This window comes from Indicator indicator, chromosome 6 (genome assembly GCF_027791375.1).
Source record: "Indicator indicator isolate 239-I01 chromosome 6, UM_Iind_1.1, whole genome shotgun sequence".
Lineage (NCBI taxonomy): Eukaryota > Metazoa > Chordata > Aves > Piciformes > Indicatoridae > Indicator > Indicator indicator.
In genome coordinates this window covers 20,212,662-20,230,046 of record NC_072015.1, presented here as the reverse complement: position 1 = coordinate 20,230,046, position 17,385 = coordinate 20,212,662, and the positions used below count along the sequence as shown (strand labels likewise).

General features: G+C 38.1%; 1 protein-coding gene across 2 annotated transcripts in view; it reads right to left on the bottom strand.

Annotated features, from left to right (window-relative positions):
* The window catches only part of CTNND2 (catenin delta 2), a 492,311-nt gene that overhangs the window by 119,692 nt on the left and 355,234 nt on the right, over positions 1 to 17,385 (bottom strand). For both annotated transcript variants that reach the window (XM_054381916.1, XM_054381917.1), the window contains one exon: positions 1,514 to 1,697. In XM_054381916.1, coding sequence (XP_054237891.1) covers positions 1,514 to 1,697 — 184 coding nt within the window. The remainder of the gene's footprint in view (positions 1 to 1,513; positions 1,698 to 17,385) is intronic.

Below are 17,385 nucleotides of genomic sequence, written 5' to 3'. Positions count from 1 at the left end.
GCAACAAATTCATCAACTAGACGTAGGAAGAACTGAAACTCGCAGGACCAGGGATGGACATCAGTCCCTGAGAAGAAGTTGGGAAAAATTAACAGGAAGATAGAGTGTATGGTGTGGGGAGACCAACAATGTTCATGCCTGTTCAGAGAAGGGACACTGAGAAGTCCCACATTTAAAATGGACATTTATTTCAGAGGCAGCTTTTTAACTGAGACAGGTTAAAAATTGAAGTGGTATTAGTCTCTGTGGAATGACTTCTGTCGCAGTGAGTTGAGCAAATTTTTTTCCAGTTATTTGCATGTAATGTAACAATTAAACTATCAAACTCTTTTAAAAAATGCCTACCTTCTATCACATATCCCAACATAGCTTGTACACACACATACATACCTCTCTTTAAGTCCAATACAAGTATATTTGCAATATGGAAGTTATTCCAAATAAGCAGTCAATAATAATTCTTACTTTTTCACTTCAACTTGCAAAATACATTCAAAACATTTCATTTAATGAAACAGCAGGAAGACAAAACGGTGCTTGGTGTAAGCTATGAAAAAAGTATTATTTTAATTTGTCTCCTATCATTTTTTAAAATTTATTTAGCTCTTTGATGGATATCTGCATCCAGCATAGAATGCATTAGTGATACATACTGTTCACTTAATGATTTTCCTGTGATGTATGTAAATTATTAACTAATTCATTTTCATGCCTCTGAGATAGATTACAGAATCTCCCATACAAAATCAGGACAAAAAAGAATGCTTAAAATAACTTGTTAAAATGTTTCAACCAAATTATATGGATAATTGTTACAACTCAGTGCTTCTGTAAGGCTTTGTCACAGATGAAACTTTTCTTACTCTATTCTCATTCTCACATCTACAGTGATTTTTATAAAAGATCATATTGCACATAACTATGTAAGCGAATCTTGGTGTTGCATATACAAGTTTGGCATATAAACATAAATAAATATTGTATTTCTATTTAAGTATTCTCGTTGTACAACGTTAAATTGGTTGGTCTTGTATTGGAATCCATTTCTTATCTTCAGAGAGTAGAAAAAACTCTATTTGGTATGCTTATTGTGACTCCAGCAATGGCATCTGGAACCTATGAATGATGTTACTTTTTGTAGGCATCTACATTACTTTGTGTGCTAATTAAACCAGGTGCAATAGTGGGAATGTATTGACTTCATGTAATCAACTAGGGAAGTAGGACAAATCTACAAGGAGAATAACATCTGTAACATACAAGCTTGGATGAGAAGATTGGTCAAAGCTGCTAAGAAAAGAAAAATAGAAAACCCGTGGCAGCACTTCTAGCAATTGTCTTTAGAATGGCCTGAAGCTTCTTTCTTAATTTTTGACTTTAAGCTTACAGCACTGAAAGTCATTGTCTTTGCTGACACACAAATTATTTGTTTACAGATGCCTAAGAATGAGAAGTACCAATTCAAGACAGAAAACAGATGATTAAGGCAAAGCAAATATTTTGTTGTGCTTACCTTAGGCACCCAGTGGCATTGCGCAGCACCTGTGATGAATGGAGTTGTATTTTATGGTCATCCTGGAGTGGAGAGTTTTCCCATCCAGAGTGAGGGATGATCACTGCATTGGTCAACACTGCGAGGGCATCCTGGATGATTGGCATTTTCAGTGCATCACAAGAGGATAGATTCCACAGAACTCCTACAAAAAAACAGCAAATGACAAATAATTAACACCTCTGAGAAAAAAAAAAAGTGAATAGTTTTTGTTTTTTTTAAAAAAAAACAAAATATTTCACAGCACTGTTATGCTTAATAAAGCTGTTTTTCTCAAGAAAAACAAATACTCCATTGTAAATGAGGTTGAATGATGCCTGCACACTTTTGCAGTGGGAATACAGCTTTGAAAACACAAGTACTCACAGCAATAATGGACATTTCTCAGAGCCAAGTCTGAAAACCTAACAGCTTTTTATGGCATAGACTTATTTAGGCTGTGAAGCATACATGAAGTGCAGGAGTTTTATATGCATTTTTTAGGGCTTGGACTTCAGACGTTTTTCCTTTAAAATAACATTAATAAAAAAAAACAGCAGAAAATAGGTTCTGATTTACATTATGACTATCACTGTTGATAGATATGCATTGAGAGAACAAAAACCCATCTCTTTCATCTGCAGTATAATGAAAGTAAATATCTAGGCTAGTTGCTACTACAAGCAAAAAGTCTTCCTTCACAAACTGATCCAGTAAGTATGTTATTATTCTGGCTTTTAACAAGTAATTTTTTACTTTGTAAATATTTTGCTATACAAAGTTACAGAACACTATAGGTTTTGCACAGAAACAGCAAGCTTTGAGATGCAACTCACAAGGTGATTTACTGGAATAAAAAAAAAAAAACCACACCTCTTTTGTTAAAATTCATAATGTGCTGAAGAGAAGAGCAATTAAGAGCCAAAGCTTTCTGAGCACAGCTGCAGGATCAGAGGCACTGCAGATGTGCTACATAGAGAGCAGGTGAGAAATTGGGGTAAAAGATACCATGCTCTTCACTGTCTTGTATGTATTTGTATATTTGCTGTAAAACCACATTTGATTATGGTGCTGTGTCAAGAACCTCGTCCTGCTGTGGGAAGCCAGAAGGCAACACACTGTTCTGAAGATGCAGTGGTCTTTATTTCAGCCCAGTGTCCTACACAAGCAGCTCGAAGGGCAAAACAGCCTCTTCCTACCCTTCCTATTGCCAACATACATCCTCTCCTTTACAGTACAACCTACTCCTTCCTGCTTTCCTTGCTGTAATGACAGTAGCTTGGCCCCACACCAAACCTTGAGGGGCAGAATTGACCTTTGCCTTTATGGCTATGAAGTCTTGAACCAACACAAAGAAAGATAAGCATCACTGTATACACAAATATGAACATTACACCATAAAAAAAAGTGCGTAGTGGTGGGAGAAAACTGCTAAAGACCTTCTGAACATAGACTCAGACATTTATAAATATAAGCAGCAAGAACACCACTTGTTCAAGGCTTTCGTTAGCATTCTGTTTTGAAGGAGAGGTGTAATTAGCAACATTTTTAGGTTTCCCTTTAAAATTAATTACCTCTTGGAGAAGACTCTTTCAGTCACACATGTTCATGTTAATTATTTTACATGGAACTGTATGCAAAGACATTTAATATAAAATTCTGCTTAGTCTACTAATAAAAAATCTCCAAACCTTAAAATAATCTGTATGTGGTCAACAGGCACAAACTGACAGACTTTAGCTATAGACTGGGATGGGAAAAAAAAAAAAAAAGGTAAGCAGAAATAAGAATACTCTTAATTTAAGATTTGGTGCTTTGAAGGGAAAATAGTATTTGTTTGAATTCTGTTCTGAATGCCTTTATGAAAAGTAAACCTGTATTTAAATGAACAAAGACCTTCATAAATATATTTATACCTGCTTTTCTATGACCTGTTATTGCTACACTTTATTGGCACACCTACTATTCCTGAAATACTTAGTATTTTGCTGATTTTAATCAGTACAAAAATAATGTGGTTACCTTTCATTTACATTTATCAGCACAGGTGTAAATCATGTGCATAGTATAGGAGAATCAGAATGCAAATCTTTCCCCCTTTGAGGTCTGATTTAGTTCTTACACATGAGAAATATTTCTTCTTTGTGAAGAAATCCTGTTTCAGAACCAAATCAGAAAAGAGTAATTTCATGGCAACAAAAGAGTACTTTGGGCTTCAAGAAATAGTCACAAACTCGAAAAGCAGAAAAAAAAATCAGAATTAGCAAACACAACAGCCCTGTCAAGCGAAATGCTTAATAATTTGTATGTTTACACTATTTTCAATGCACTTTAGGTTCTTGCTGATTGGAAGTAAACTCACATAAAAATCCTAGTAAGTTGGTATTCAGCAACAGGTGAGATACCCAGAAATATTCTTTAAGCCCTTTTTCTGTTTTTATAATTTGTTTGACACCTCACATGAAATTTTGCTCAACCAACTGACATGGTAACAGGTGAGCTCCGAATCCAAACAAAAACCTACATATTCACCCAAGAGCTAGAAAGTTTTCCTAAATGGGAATTAAACCCTCACAGTAAGAGGAGGAAAGGATCACCAGAATAATTAGCTGTTTTACCTTCTCCTAAAACAATGAAGTCAAGGCCAAATGCAGCAAATGGCACTGTCCAGTAAGCCTGACATCCTTTCAGTTTTTGCACCTCATATACAGTTTTAAGGAGTAAGATAATCTCCTTCCACCATAAGACAATGTGTTTTATCTAATTTTAAGTTTTTTAATGCTATCAACCACATTAATTACAGAAACATTCAGGTTGTGAAAGACCCTCAGGATCACCAAGTCCAACCGATAACCCTACTCTACAAGGTTCAACCCTAAACCATATCACCAAGCACCACATCCAAACGACCTTTAAACACATCCAGGGTTGGTGACTCAACCACCTCCCCAGGCAGCACATTCCAATGCCTGACCACTCTTTCCATGAAAAGATTTTTCCCAGTCAAAACCTACCGGGTTGCAGCTTGAGGCCATTCCCTCTTATTCTAACTACCAGCACCAGCCTGTCTACAACATCCTTTCAGGTAGTTGTAGACAGCTAAGAGGTCTCCCCTCAGCCTCCTCTTTTTCAAACTAAACAGCCCCAACTCCTTCAGTCACTCTTCATAAGATTAATTCTCCAGGCCCTTCACCAGATTTGTGGCCCTCCTCTGCACTTGCTCCAGCACCTCCACATTTCTCTTGTATTGAGGTGCCCAAAACACCTTTCTGACAAGTTATACTTTATTCTCTCCAGTAGTGAAGTCTACTGTTTGCTGAGGTTGGCATTTTAAGTGCTTCCTTGTACCCTCCCTAATTAAAGATTTGCAATTATAAAAGGGCACTAGCAATTCACTTCCCATTACTTTTCCTAAGGATGACCTGAAGCTAGATTTATGTGGTGTGTGAGAAGATGATTCATTCCACAGACTTTGCAAGGGGAAATGATAACAAAATAATTCTTTTACCTGAGGCACCTTCCAATAGGGAGCTGCCTCTTCTCCATATGACTGAACATATTTTTCAAGCATATATGGATTACATGTCCTTTAAGACTATACTAAGGAGCTGGTCACTGAGATAATTTACTACCTTATTCTGAAAGCCCTGACTGAATTGGATTTCTGAGCACAATAAGCAAATCTGGAATGTCCTTAGAGATGCCTTGACTGCCCCCTAAATTATTTGTGTGTTTTAGGTTGCCCACAGGAAGGGACAGGATTCACTCATACCAGAGATTCATCACGAATCCTGGGACCCATCCAGCTGTGTATGTATTGGAAGAGAGCTGTTAATCCAACAGCTCAATAGTCTAACTAAACACTTTACCATACATAGAGGGAGTCTTGGGAGAGAAGGGGAGTAAATAAGGGACTAATCACATCAATGCTGAATGTCACTTAGACATTCCTGTTCATAGTATCTTATCTCCTCCTTGATTTTAAGGTTGTAAAGCGTTCATAGTAGGCATTTTGTCTCCCCATTTGCAGATCACATTAGGTTTTGTTTGATGCTTTGTAGAAAGAGAAAAATAGCTACACTAAGAGTGACTGTGTCTACTTGCAGGTTGAAGTTTTTCAGCTTACATAGAATAAATTGAAGGGCAAGTGAAAAGTATTTTCAATCTCATTTTGAGTTTAAACCTAAGAGAAACTGTTACTGAAAGAATTCAGCTGCTGGGACGAATCTTGATTCTGAGTATCAGTTACCAGTTTTGCAGTCATCAGATGAAGCCCTATGAGGAGAAGCTGAGGGAGCTGGGACTGTTTAGCCTGGAGAAGAGGAGGCTCAGGGGAGACCTCATTGCTGTCTACAACTACCTGAAGGGTGGTTGTAGCCAGGTGGGGGTTGGTCTCTTCTCCCAGGCAACCAGCACCAAAACAAGAGGACACAGTCTCAAGCTGTGCCAGGGGAGGTTTAGGCTGGAGGTGAGGAGAAAGTTCTTCACAGAGAGAGTGGTTGGCCATTGGAATGGGCTGCTCAGGGAGGTGGTGGAGTCACCATCCCTGGAGGTGTTCAAGAGGGGATTGGACGTGGCACTTGGTGCCATGCTTTAGATAGTCATGAGGTGTAGGGTGACAGGTTGGACTCGATGATCTTTGAGGTCTCTTCCAGCCTTCTTGATTCTAAGAGCACCACTCATTGAGGCTTTATGTGCACAAAGAGCATTCTAAGAGACTCTCCTGAGAAGTCTATGGGAATGCTTGCTATGGAGATCTTGCTGTACAAAGTTATGCATCTATTATGTTCAACAGGTTATTCATCATACTAAATAAAAATAGTCTTTTCTAAGAAGGCATTCCACAGATAACAACATTCGAATTTAGAAAATGGTTATACGTTTTGAAAAATGTAATAATTAACCTTTTCAAAGATGTAACTGTGCAGATATAGCTCATAAGGAAAACTACACACAGGAGTTGGACTAGATGACCTTTAAAGGTCCACTGGAAGAGGGAACTGAGAGAACAGGGAACCAGGAAAATTTTAATTTATTTTTCTCTTGTCCAAATTCCAACAAGACCAACCCTTTTAAAAGCACAGTCCAGGCTGATGAGATGTTACTACTGCCTAACAGATGGACCTTATCTACCATGCTTTCAGCTTACAAACAGCATTCCTTTTTACATAAATTAATTTAAGCTATTCCAATAGATACCACATCACTTACCCTAAAGAAGCAAAACAAAATATTTCAATCATGCAATATGCCAGAGCAATCTGAGTCAAAAGCCATCACCTCTGAAGAGCAAACTTCTAATTAAATGCTTCAACCATGTTTTACCCAGTGCTTTACTTAGAATTGGTGCTTCTAAGTATATCTACGGTCAAGTGTAAATAAATACCTAAAGACCCACAAGCTATTTTTCTATATATTCAAAATTAAGGAAATAGAGATCATACACTTCCATGCAATAAGTATCACCTTAGCAAGAGAGCATGTTCCACTTCAGGAAAGACTGAAGCTGTACTGAAAAACATCAAATTAGTTATAGGATAAAATGAGCACAAGTAAACTTGTGTGAAACAAGACTTTGATTCTTCTCCATCTGGTATGTTTAAAAGAACCTTAAATTTATAGTAAGATTTTGCTTATGTAACAGTCTTTGAAAAAAAGAAATCTGTAAGTCTTCCAACTAATCTAGTTATTTTTCCATCTTAATATAATTGTTTGGTCATAGACTGGTGCAAAATGCCATTTGGTAGTGCTGGGAAGCTGCATTCAAGAACAGTGAACACAGTGTTGGCAGGCTTTTTTGTTAACATGCTGAAGGCACATGGGTACCACAGGGAGTTTCCCTCATGAACGTGAGAAATCAGATTGAAATCTGAGAGGCTAAATACCTGCACAGAAGCCAAACACAAGGAGTTCTTAGGAAAACCATCTTCTACCTCATGCTCTCAAGTGCTAGAAAAGTAATTTTCTGGCTCTGACTGCAGCTTTAACACTCAGAGCCCCTGTAATTGCCACGTTGCTTTGTAGAGCTGGATCTGCTCCATGGCAGCGGGGTGCAGGCTCTCAACATATTACAGCAGTTCTCCTGTAAAGATGCTGAATACAGAAACACAGAATATGTCTGGTTGGAAGAGACCTCGAAAATCATCCAGTCCAACCTTCAACCCAGCACTGAAGGGTCAACACTAAACCACATCCCTAACTGCCAGGTGCACACACTGCTTGAACAATCCCAGGCATGGTGACTCCACCACTGCCTTGGGCAGACCATTCCAGTGTTTGATAACCCTTTCAGTGAAGAAGTATTTCCTAATATTCAGCCTAAACCTCCCCTGGTGCAGCTTGTAACCATTTCCTCTAGTCCTCTCACTTGTCATCCAGAAGAAACATTTCTTAATACAAAGTTCAGTAAGACTTCACACACAGTTTGGTTGTGAAGGAATTGGTCTCAGTAACAGACTTTGTGTAGGAAACAAAACGTGGTTGATTTGAATTCTGGCATCTGAACAATTCACAGCTCCTAAGACAGCTCCTAGATGTATACTTTAAAAGTAAGATTAAAATTGGCATGAGAGGAGGAAGTTTCACTGATTTTCTTGAAATAATTCTTCATTTGGTTACTGAGTGAATACCTATGCACACCTTCCTTAAATGCACTTGTTTACATGCAGACGCGTGATTTTCTATCTGTACAAGACCGTCTGACCCATGGAAAATCCAAACTGAAGAAGACTGGGTTTCAGTAAGTCATAGGCAGGCAGGAGTTTGAAGATCAGTAAGCAAAGGCTCAGCCAGGAGATTTTTCTCTCCTTTGCAGCCACTCAGAGCCTTAGAAAGAAAAAACTTCCACAGAGAGTACAAATTATTGTCTCTCTTTAAATTCCAAACAAACACTACTTCATCTTGACTACAATACGCACATGACTACATGTAAGTTATAGAAGCATTTCCTCTGAAAATCTAGATTGTTCTTTCTCAATTACTGCTCTTTTCTTCCAAAGTGACATCTAGGAATTTATTAAAACAAAAAGGAAGGACCAACTTTAATATTGCCTGCAAACAATTTCAGTCCACATGCTATTGCATTAACTGAGAAAGTCTGTATTCTTTTCACAGGACTGAATTTTGACCTATTTTTGCTGCTCTCTTTCTCCTGCACACTTTAAAATGGCATATAACTGAGGAAGAGAAGAACTGTCAAATAAGAATGTTAGACAGTTTAATGTTTTTATTCTTAATGTTAGACACTTAATGCTAGGACAATTGACTTAAGTTACTGCGGAATTACAGAATCACAGAATGTATCTGGTTGGAAGAGACCTCGAAGATCATCCAGTCCAGACTCAGAGCTGAAGGATCAACACTGAACCATGTCCCTAAGTGCTAGGTCCACATGCTGCTTGAACACTCCCAGGGATGGTGACTCCACCACTGCCCTGGGCAGACCATTCCAATGTTTGATAACCCTTTCAGTGAAGAAGTATTTCCTAATACCCAGCCTAAACCTCCCCTGGCACAGCTTGCCTCTAGTCCTGTCCCTTGCCATCAAGGAGAAGATGCTGGCCCCCTCCTCACTCCAACCTCCCTTCAGGTAGTTGTAGAATGATAAGGTCTCTCCTCAGCCTCCTCTTCTCTAGACAGAACAACTGCAGTTCCCTCAGATGCTCCTCATAGACCATGAGCTCCAGGACCTTCATGAGCCTTGTTGCCCTTCTTTGGACACACTCCAGCACCTCGATATCCTTCCTGTAGTGAGGGGACCAGAACTAAACACACCACTTATGACTGGCCACCAACTGGATTAACTCCATTCACCAACCACTCTTTGGTCCTGATCAGCCAGCCCATTTTATATCCAGTGCAGAGTGTACTTATCCAGTCTTTATCCATGAGTTTATGAAGGAGAATGCTATGGGGGACAGTATCAAAGGGTTTATTAAGCCCAGGCAGACAATGTCCACAGTCCTTCCCCTGTTCACTATGTGGGTCACCTTATTGTAGAAGGAGATCAGGTTAGTCAAGACCTGGCTTTCATAAACCCCTGGTGACTGGGCCTGAGTGCCACGTGATGGCACTCAGGATGACCTGCTCCACAACCTTTTCTGGCACCGAGGTCAGACTAACAGGACTGTAGTTCCCTGAATCATCCTTTTGGCCCTTCTTGTAGATGGGTGTCACATTTGCTAGCCTCCAGTCAACTGAGAACACCCTGGCTAGCCAGGACTGTTGACAAACAATTGAAAGATCTTAAGTCTTAGTTAAATTTTAAGTTAAGTTACTGCTTAACTTGATTTCCTTCAGAAAACTGATGATCTGATGAAAAAAACCTGGTCCCATAAAACACACAAGCCAAACCAAAAGCAATTAATTCTAAAGTGAGGGAAATATAGGAAGAAACCCCAAATCAACTCTTTTCAATGAAAGTTTCATCCTAACACATGACTAATGGCAATGCCACTCTCAATTAAATAATTTATTTGGAAACAAGGAAATCAAGCAAGGACACATACATGAACAGAATTTTGCCTTTTTTTTTTTTTTTTGAATTCTTAACATGTGTATTTTACAGAATTATTTTTTTCTAGCCCCCCCTCAAAAAATATATGTTTGGTAACAGACCCTCAGAGGAACCAATTAGGAAATTAGTCTTATCTATAAAGTTGCATCTACATGCATAATGAAAGGCTCAGTGTACAGCTGATAAAAAAAAAATAAAAAATGAAGAAATGTTTATGTACTAGCCAAACCTTAAAAGTGTTATCTAAGAAAATAAGATTATTTGGGAGGGAAGAAGAAAGGCTGGCCTGTGAACCTAAAAAAAAAAAGAAATAAAATTAGTGGCATCAGTGAAAAAAGCAATTGCATCACAAAATGAAAACGTTTCAGCATATCCTCAAACTTCCAATTTGTAAACAAAAAAAGTTACATATTCAGATCTATTTCTTAAAAAAAAATATTTTCAAAATAAAACGTAGTGGTTTTAAAATGGAAGTGTTTTAATGCTCCAGCATTCTGGCAGGGGCATCAAAATTATATGTCCAGTTGAATTTTTCTACAGGATTAGTACTTGCTGAACAAGTTCAATAAGGCTATTATGTCCAGTCATACGATGCAACAGATGTCCTCTATTTATCACTCCAGACTGCCTTTTTGGGTATTTCCTCTTGAACTTAGATTTGAACAAAGTAAAAAAAAAAAAAAGAATCATGAAAATTATTTATTGTATCATATTAAGAAGCAAATATTGAAATCAGTTTCATTGTCATATGAATCAAAACAACTTGAATGAATTTTCCATTCATGATTGTACAACAGAAAATCAGTTATTTCCCATTGAAACTTGGAAGTGGATGTGTTCCAGGCAAGGGAGGGATCCCAGTGACAGAGAGAAAACAAAAGCAAAAAAGTACCTCCATGGGTTTTGTGCTGGGTGTGAGCACAGTAAATTTGAGACAAGGGAATGGGACTTTATCTGGGAAACAGGGATGAGGAGGCAGGCAATGGGAAAGTTGATGAAACCATCCCCAAGCAGACCTCTAAGAAAGAGGAGAAAGGAACTCCCCTGCTGGGGTCGTGGCACTGCTCCAGGCAAGACTTTGTCTAACTGGTTCTGGCTCTCACCTCTTCACCTCCAGGGCAACAGGCACTGTGAACAGGCCCCAGCCTGCTGCTAAGAAAGGAAAGGAGAATATTTTATAAACCATCTGTATTAAAATCGCTACTCATTTAACTAGGATCAGCAGGGGATGAAGTGGTTAATCTGGTAACTCACAAAAAGTAGAGAAAGCCTCTTCATGAAGATAATAAATCCCATGAGTGGGTTTTCCCATTTTCAGAGCCAAAATAGTGGCAGCATATTGAGAAAGGGGGTAAATGCTGTTTTATAATTAAGCATAAATTTGTAATAGATTCTGTATAAAATGATTCAATTGAACTGTCAATATTGTTTGCATAAGTGTTATTTGATAAGGCAGCATAATTTCTGAAGCAAAATTACACAATTTATTAAATTACCTTTAGATTTGCTGCTATGTATGAGCTATAAATAGGAGTGTTTTTAAAGTCTCTGGAATTTCTTGAAGATGCTGGAGCCTGTGGATTGGAAATCAATTTCCCAGAAACTTACAGGTGTAAGCTGTACAGCATTTCACCTTCCTGTTTTGCAAAGAAAATGGCTACAGAAATTTGGTGTCTCACATAATGATTGCACAATGTCACAGAAAGATTTTACAAAATGCCGATTAATTCCTGATCTGGATTTCTTTGGAAGTCACTCCCACATTGCTAGAAATTATGAGAATTTCTTCTATAGGTGATTCAAAAATCTAAAATTTAAACTTTGGCAGACTGTAGAATCATGTTGTAAAGTACATTGGTACTCCACTTAAAAGGCTGTGCCTTGTTATAGCAGATCTACACCCTGTGAAACGTCAGCTTACTGGTCTGGAGAAATACAGAGAGATATTTAAAGTGTTTTCTAAAAATTATGATGACACAATAGTGATTTCTGAAGACTATGTAAAACCTTAAAGCAACTGGTTATTGAGGTGGAAAAGCAGAGTAGCCCTGCAGCGCAAAACCCATAGCATTGCCATCGCTAGGACCCAGCCAAAGGGTTTATACTACCTTGGTGAAACCTCTAAAGCTGAGTTGCTTGAAGTTTTGCTGGGGAACTTGGACCTTTAGCTTGATTAGCAACTGCTTCCAAAGAGCAGGTAGGTTGCTTTGTTTTGCCTTTGCTTAGCTTTGCATAATGGTGTGGCATCAGCTTAATTTTATCAAGTTAGCAGTAACATGCACATTTCCTGTCTTCAACAAATCGTTGGTTTTCTTTTTTCCCATAACAAGATTTTACATGTAATGGCAAGAAACCATAAGCTATTCTCTACAAAGTTTGAGCTGGGAGATGAGATGCTTATTTCTCCTGCAATCCGAGATGAGCAGGAGATTTCAGAGTTTGGCATGTTTTATGAAGCTCTTGCTGGCTCACAAAGTTGAGGGCAGAAGCTGAAGAATACTTTGATTAAAGGTATTTCAAGCAATGAGAGTGAGTCAAACTATTATGTAACCTTTGAGAACTGAAAAGGCCTTTTTTACTTTAAGAAGGAAATACTAAATAAATTACAATATGTAATTCCTCGTTCAGCTACTGGCTTCAATCCAGAGTAAACAGATACACATTTTCAATGCACAAATAATTTTGCTACTGTTGAAATAACTGTTATTAATAATGCCTAACTAGAAGTAAATTAGTGCAAAATTTAATCAACTTTTTAAATTGACTGTGTTAGGATACTGTGTTTACAATTACAATCATTTAAAGAAAGACTAGTAAAAATTTACTAGGACTTCAAATCATCCTTTTGACTGAGAAGCATTTAAAACATAAAAGCAAATTTTAGTGTCTAAGCAAGCAGATTTGAAAGTCATGAACCTTATTATAAATCCAGTACTTAAAAAATAATTAAGCTTAATGTCTGTCTGCCTTACTTGCTTCCGTGTTTGAGTCCTCAAAGAAGAGGAGAATATAAGCAAGATATGGATATCTTTTCTTCCCAAAATCAAAGCAAGACTTTTGAAAGCTGTGTTTTGTGCTAGCAGTTATCTGTCTCCACAGTAGATCCCTATTTCCTTGACCTGACAGAATATAGTGATGGGATGTTAGAGGTGGAGAAGATAATTCAAAGAGCTGCATCTTAGGAGGCATTTGTATACTTTCTGCATTTATCCCATGTTTCCATTTTCTTTAACTACAAAGAGTTATGACAGTCAAATGATATTCTTTCAGCTAAATATAACATTGAACCAAATTTATATCAATCTTGTAGCAGCAGTATTACCATGGTTATGCCATCACAAAAGTTTAAGTACATAGATGGCTTTTCATCTGTCTGTTTGAAAAGTTTGTGATATCCAGGACACATACCTGAACCGAAAACATATTATATCTTTGTACTCTAATTTTCAGTTAATGTAATGCCAAAATCCCCTCTTTCGTTCCAAAAGTAACCCACTTCACACATTTCTCTTCCTACTTATCTTCTCATGCTAAGTATCAAAAGCTGCTAATTAAGGCGGCCTTTCACTGGCCAGGCTTCCTTATACCTGCATTGATTCATTACAAAACTTTGATATAATTAAGAAATGGAATATTTAATAACATTAACATTGAAATGACATCTAATACAAACCTGCCAACAACAACAAAAAAAGATATAATAGAGATTTTAAGGGTTACATCAAGGTAAAATAACAAAAGAATGCAACTCACAGAAGAGATTTACTCTTCTACACTTAAGTCTATGGGAAAGTCACCTCAGAGTGGGGGATAAAATAGCCTTTACTCATTTTCAAAACAAATTTCCAAAGAGCAATAGGGCTACAAATAGCTGCTACCTCTAAATGAATGTTTATATCACAATAAAATTTCACATCCGTGTTTGCACACTCCAGTAACTAAGCTAATGTCAAGGGAACTTTTACAGAAAATTATTAAATTGATAAACAGCTGCAAGATTCTAAGTACTAAGTAGTCAGCCCTTTGCCATAATATTGTTAAATATGATTTACTACACAAAAAAAAGATCACGAGTCTAACACCTTACAAAGTCCGGTTAGAAAATAACATCACAAATAGAAAACAACTTCAGGCATGTGATTACGACTTTGGGAAGTCCCATCAAAAGAACTGCTATTGTACTAGGAAGTTACAAATTCTAAACAACTGGAGAGAATTACCTAAAAACAAAACAAAAAATAGCCACAAACTAAACTAAAACAAACTCATAATAAATCTTCCACTGACATAAGCCAAAAAGGTTAATTTAAATAGAGTACTCCCTTGAAACTGCAGGCCCACTAACTTGCAAGTGCACATACATGGCTTAAAGGGACCTTCTGGAGTGTCTTGACCGATGCGCATTACGCACACACTAATAAGCAGTCACGTAATCAAAAGGAGGTTTAAACTGCAGCAGTTACACCAAACCTGAGAGATACAAGGAGGACAAGCAATTGTTTTCAGTAACACTGACAGGTTATCAATAAGGCTGCACATACCTCATTATAAACATATGGCATCTACTGAAAATGGAACAGAAATGTGAAACAACTACATAATAATGCTGCATAACATGGGGTCACAAGAGAGGACCAAACAAGCCAAAACACCAACGGGCCACAGCTGAAATGAAAGACAACACTAATGAATATTGGAATCAAGAATTTGTGAAGTAAATGAAAATTTTTTCCTGCCCAACCTATCTGCATATAATATGTATACAGGTGTTTGTATACATGTATATATGTATATACATGTATATATGTATGTAGGTGTATGTATACATAGGTGTTTTTTTGTTGTTGTTTTGGTGTTTTTTTTTTTTAATATCTCTGTGTGTGTGTCTGTGTGTGTGTTGTTAAATGTGATTGCTTTCAGCATTTATGTATTGACCACAGCATCCTTGCAGCTAAACTGAGGAAGTGTGGTCTGGATGATCAGCTAGTGAGGGGGATTGGGAACTGGTTGAAGGAAAGAAGTCAGAGAGTTGTGGTCAATGGGACAGAGTCTAGTTGGAGGCCTGCATCTAGTGGAGTCCCTCAGGGATCAGCACTAGGACCAGTACTGTTCAATATATTCATCGACAACCTGGGTGAGGGCACAGAGTGCACTGTGAGCAAGTTTGCTGATGACACAAAACTGGATGGAGTGTCTGACACACCCGAGGGCTGTGCTGCCATTCAGTGAGACTTAGGCTGGAGAGCTGGGCAGGGAGAAATTTAATGAAATTCAACAAGGGCAAGTGTAGAGTCTTGCACCTGGGAAAGAACAACCCCATGTATCAGTATGGGTTGGGGACTGATCTGTTGGAGAGCAGTGAAAGGGAAAGGGACCTGGGGGTCCAAGTGGATGAAAGAACGACCATGAGCCAGCAACGTGCCCTTGTGGCCAAGAAAGCCAATGCCATTCTGGGGTTTATTAGAAGGTCTGTGGTTAGTAGGTTGAGAGAGGTTCTTCTCCCCCTCTATTCTGCCCTGGCAAGGCCACATCTTGAATACTGTGTCCAGTTCTGGGCCCCTCAGTTCAAGAAGGACCTCAAGGAACTGCTTGAAAGAGTCCAGCACAGAACTGCAAAAATGAAGGAGTAGAACACCTTCCTTACAAAGAGAGACTGAGGGAGCTGGGGCTCCTTAGTTTGGAAAGGAGGAGACTGAGGGGTTACTGTTTATTAACGAGTGCCAAGAGGATGGAGTCAAGCTCTTCTCGGTGATGTCCAATGACAGGACAAGGGGCAATGGGTGGAAGTTGAGGCATAGGAAGTTCCATGAAAACACGAGGAAAAATTTTTTCACTGTGAGGATGATGGAACACTGGCACAGACTGCCCAGGGGGGTTGTGGAGTCTCCCTCTCTGGAGATATTCAAAACCTGCTTGGATGCGTTCCTGTGTGATCTGCTCTAGGTGATCCTGCTCTGGCAGGGGGGTTGGATTAGATGATCTTTTGAGGTCCAATTCAACCCCTAACATTCTGTGATTCTGAGTCTGTGATTTTCAGGAACAAACAATTAATTTTTTAACACTTTCATGTCACCTAAAGTAAGCACCAGGCTGGCTGCCAGCACAGGAAAAACCAATTTTCCCTGTCAGAATTTATATCTGTATTTCTTTGTCATCATGTGTCTTCTAGAAGCAGATCATCCACTTTCACCTTTCAATCAAGTATGTTATATACAGTTTGAAAATGTGTGATACAGTCATATAAGGGAACTCTTTAAACAGAGTTGTTTATAGCTTATTGTTCATAGGCAGAAATAGTGTCTCTAGTTGTGATTGGATTTGTTTGTCAAAATGAAAAGAATAGCAGTTTCAGCAATTTTGGCTGAGACAAGTACCCAGCTAACAGTGGAGCTGATGGAACAAGAAGCAAGTGCAAGCTGAATCTGCCGACAACTCCTTGACCCCACCTTCTCCACAAGACATCAACGGGATTCTTGAGTTACCCTTACTAATACCTCACATTTTTAATGTATTTTTTTCCCCTGATAGTGAAACAAATAGAAAGAATGCTAAACCAGAATTTTGTGAAAGGGTTCATAATTAACTTGGGCAAGGCAAGAGAATCAGAAATCAGCTACTCATTGTCATTACTAATGAGTGGAAACATTCTTTTCTACCATCTGCAAAATCTGTGCTAATTTTGTACTGAGTTCTCATCTATTTATATTTATTAGGGAAGTATTAACATTTAATTATTTTAGAATAGAAGGGTTTTATTCTTTCCCACTGCATTAGGATGAAAAGATGGCTAAATTAAGTGCACTGCATCCAGCTTATACTCACTTCTTTTCATTTACAGACCAACATTAAACAAGACAATTGTTTTCCTTGAGTCTCTGGAAACTACCAGAGGTTGTAGGCCATGCTGAAGTATCTTTTTCTTTTGAAGTATTTAACTTCTCCATAAATGCATATATTAATCAGTATACATCAGTTTATCCAAGTTCTTCTAGCAAAAAACTGACTATGAAACTGTTTCTGGAACAGTAATCTTTCAATTTATTAGTAAGTATTTTCTGGGCATTAACACTATTTAATTTCAGAACAGCCAGACAGCACACTTCACTCATGGCTTCAATGGAAGCCTGCACCAAAACCATTTTCTCCACTTAAGAAAGCTTTGAACCTCTGTAATTTGAAATAAGGTTCCATTTGCACAATACAAAAATTTGAGGAAGGTAAGGTTTTCCAGAATTAGTCTGAGACCTCTGCTACCTCCTTCTGAGAAGGAGAAAGACAAGATAAAGGAGAAGGGAAAAATTCTATTTTGGAGAGATTACGGCAGAAAGAAATCTCTGGA